The sequence below is a fragment of the Rhincodon typus genome, chromosome 2 (genome assembly GCF_021869965.1).
Source record: "Rhincodon typus isolate 14 chromosome 2, sRhiTyp1.1, whole genome shotgun sequence".
NCBI classification, from domain to species: Eukaryota; Metazoa; Chordata; class Chondrichthyes; order Orectolobiformes; family Rhincodontidae; genus Rhincodon; species Rhincodon typus.
In genome coordinates this window covers 1134128-1136626 of record NC_063333.1, presented here as the reverse complement: position 1 = coordinate 1136626, position 2499 = coordinate 1134128, and the positions used below count along the sequence as shown (strand labels likewise).

The 2499-nt window shown below is 43.5% G+C and overlaps 1 protein-coding gene across 1 annotated transcript; it reads left to right on the top strand.

The window, feature by feature from the left end:
• Window positions 1-394: 394 nt before the first annotated feature.
• LOC109922783 (protein rapunzel-like) lies at window positions 395-1827 on the top strand. The gene has a single exon (XM_020522826.2). The coding sequence runs from the start codon at window positions 463-465 to the stop codon at window positions 1645-1647; it is 1185 nt and encodes a 394-aa protein (XP_020378415.2). The 5' UTR covers window positions 395-462; the 3' UTR covers window positions 1648-1827.
• Window positions 1828-2499: the final 672 nt, after the last annotated feature.

Genomic DNA, 2499 nt, shown 5'->3' with positions numbered 1-2499 from the left:
TTATGAGTCTATAAGATGCTAGAGGGGATTGACAAAATAGATGGAGGGAGGATATTTCCTAATAATGAACAATCTAGAATGAGAGGTCACGGTTTTAGGATAAAGGGTAGCAGATTTAAAACAGAGATGAGGAGAAATTCCTCCTCTCAAAGGGTCGTAAATCTGTGGAATTCACTCCCCCAGAGTGCGGTGGATGCTGGGACATTGAGTAAATTTAAGCAGGAGATTGACAGACATGGAAAATGGGCAAGAAAGTGGAGTTGAGTTCGCGATGAGATCAGATATGACTGTATTAAACACTGGAGCAGAGTTGAGGGGCTGAATGGCCTACTCCTGCTTCAAGTTCTTATGGTCTTCACTCTCTTTGATACTTTGTGGAGTCACAGATGAACTATTATTCCTTTTCTTTTCAGGGACAACTGAAGGAAGTGACCATCTAAATACAGTGCTTGGACCATCAGTATGGCTGGAACAGCAGTAGATTCACTAGAATTAGCAAAAGCCAGCACCGAGGTTGCAACCGCAATGATTGCAGTGAAGAATGCAATATCAGTTGTTGAAAGCTTAGAAAAATTAGCCTCTGCTGCTGGAGCAACAGGAGCTATATTTGGGGTAGCAGCAGCAATTGTTAAACTTGCTTTGGGTAATGTGGAGAGTGAGGAGTTGAGATACATGAAGGAGCAGTTCCAGATTGTCAGAAATAAGCTGGACATCATTTCAGATCAGGTTCAGCAAGTGCTTCGGGCTATCGAACAAAGCACAGTTAATAATCAGTACTTCCCCATTGAAGTGAATCTGAAAAACCAATTCAGGAAGTACATGGACATCCTGAATGCAACAGCGGAATTCCGGGAGAATGAGAAACAAGAGTTCCTCACACACTTCAATGCGACTAAAGGTGACCAGAACCTTCACACTCTCTTTGATGCAGTGATGGGATATTCTGCCGTCTTTGGCAAACCCATTCTGGAAACTGCCATGGAATATGACCAGAGGAATCGGCGTCTGATAGAGGGTCTCTGCTCCCATCTCAAGGAGCTCTTCTGCATTGGCCTGATTGCCCTGGTGGGTCACTCCGCTATCACTGGGACCGATGTAGAGGCATTGAAGACAGAATGGAATGAGAAAATGGCCAAAGTAGACAGTAAAATGAAATCCATGATAGATCGGTGCATCAATGAGTTTGCTAACCAGGTAGAAATAGATGTTAAGAAAATGTTAAATGAAAGAGGTGGAAGAAATAACTGTGAATGTGCAAGTTACATTCTAGGTGGTTTATTGAAGAAATATGACTGGATTAATTGGTCTGTTCGGGTCTACAACCCTGTCCATACCTTTAAGAATCACTGGGTGAATGGTTACAATCGATTTGATCTTTTCAGACACAATGGGGTTAATGCTGTTGTCTCCTTTGCAATTGATCCAAAACCAATTGATAAAAGTTACATAAGGAAGTTAATGGAGGGGAAAGATGGCTGGTCTGATGCAAGAGAGGTTGCAGAACATGTGTACAATAACCTTCCCTCTGGGCATGTTGTACACGTAGTGAGACGCTACAAGGGTCTGTGGTATCACGGTAACTTTCCTGCAGATTGTCATTTCTGGGAAAATTACTCAGGTGTCACTCTGTGTGTTCATTCAACATAAACTGAGCTCTCCTGAGCTTCCCAGTTCCTCCTCCCCTGAGTTGATGCCGCTGTCCTTCAGGGGATAAGGTTTTGAGTTTTGGATACATTATTCATTCATTGCCATCTATTTCACTGGAAACCAATGAATTCTTAGATCACTTCTCGGAAATTTGACTACATGTTTGACCATCTGTGTCTCCCTGACTATTACACACCCAACAGCATGTTTGTCCCTTTGTGTTGTTGGTAAAAAGCTATATGGCTTCATTTGATGATGTCCCTCCTCACTGTGATAAATGATTCCTTGATCAATATTGTGAAACTTCCATCCTCTTCTATCCCCCTCTCTGTCTCTTCTGAATGCCCTATAATCAGGAATGTTGAGCTGCCAATCATGTCTATCCTTCAGCAAAGTCTTCGTTACATTTATGATATCATACTCCCATGCACTTATCTGTGGCCTCAGGCCACTTCCCTCTGTGCCCTCAGGCTCTTTGCATTAAAATATATTCCATTTAGGGGCAGCATGATGGCTCAGTGATTAGCGCCAGGGACCCAGGTTCAATTACAGCCTCAGGTGACTGTGTGGAGTTTGCACATTGTCCCTTTGTCCACATGGGTTCCCTTTGGGTGCTCCGGTTTCCACCCACAGTCCAAAGATGTGTAGGTTAGGTGGATTGGCTGTGCTAAATTGCCCACAGTGTTCAGGGATGTGCAGGCTAGATGGATTCGCCATGGGAAATGCAGGGTTACAGGGAATGCATGGGATGCTCTTCGGAGGGTCAGTGTGGACTCGATAGGCTGAATGGTCTGCTTCGACACTGTAGAGATTCTATGATTTAACTTGCTAAACTCATGTTATATTCTTCTG

What these genes read in the sequence shown, in the direction of transcription:
- LOC109922783 (XM_020522826.2), top strand. Translation starts at nt 463, where the DNA reads ATGGCTGGAACAGCAGTAGATTCACTAGAATTAGCAAAAGCCAGCACC.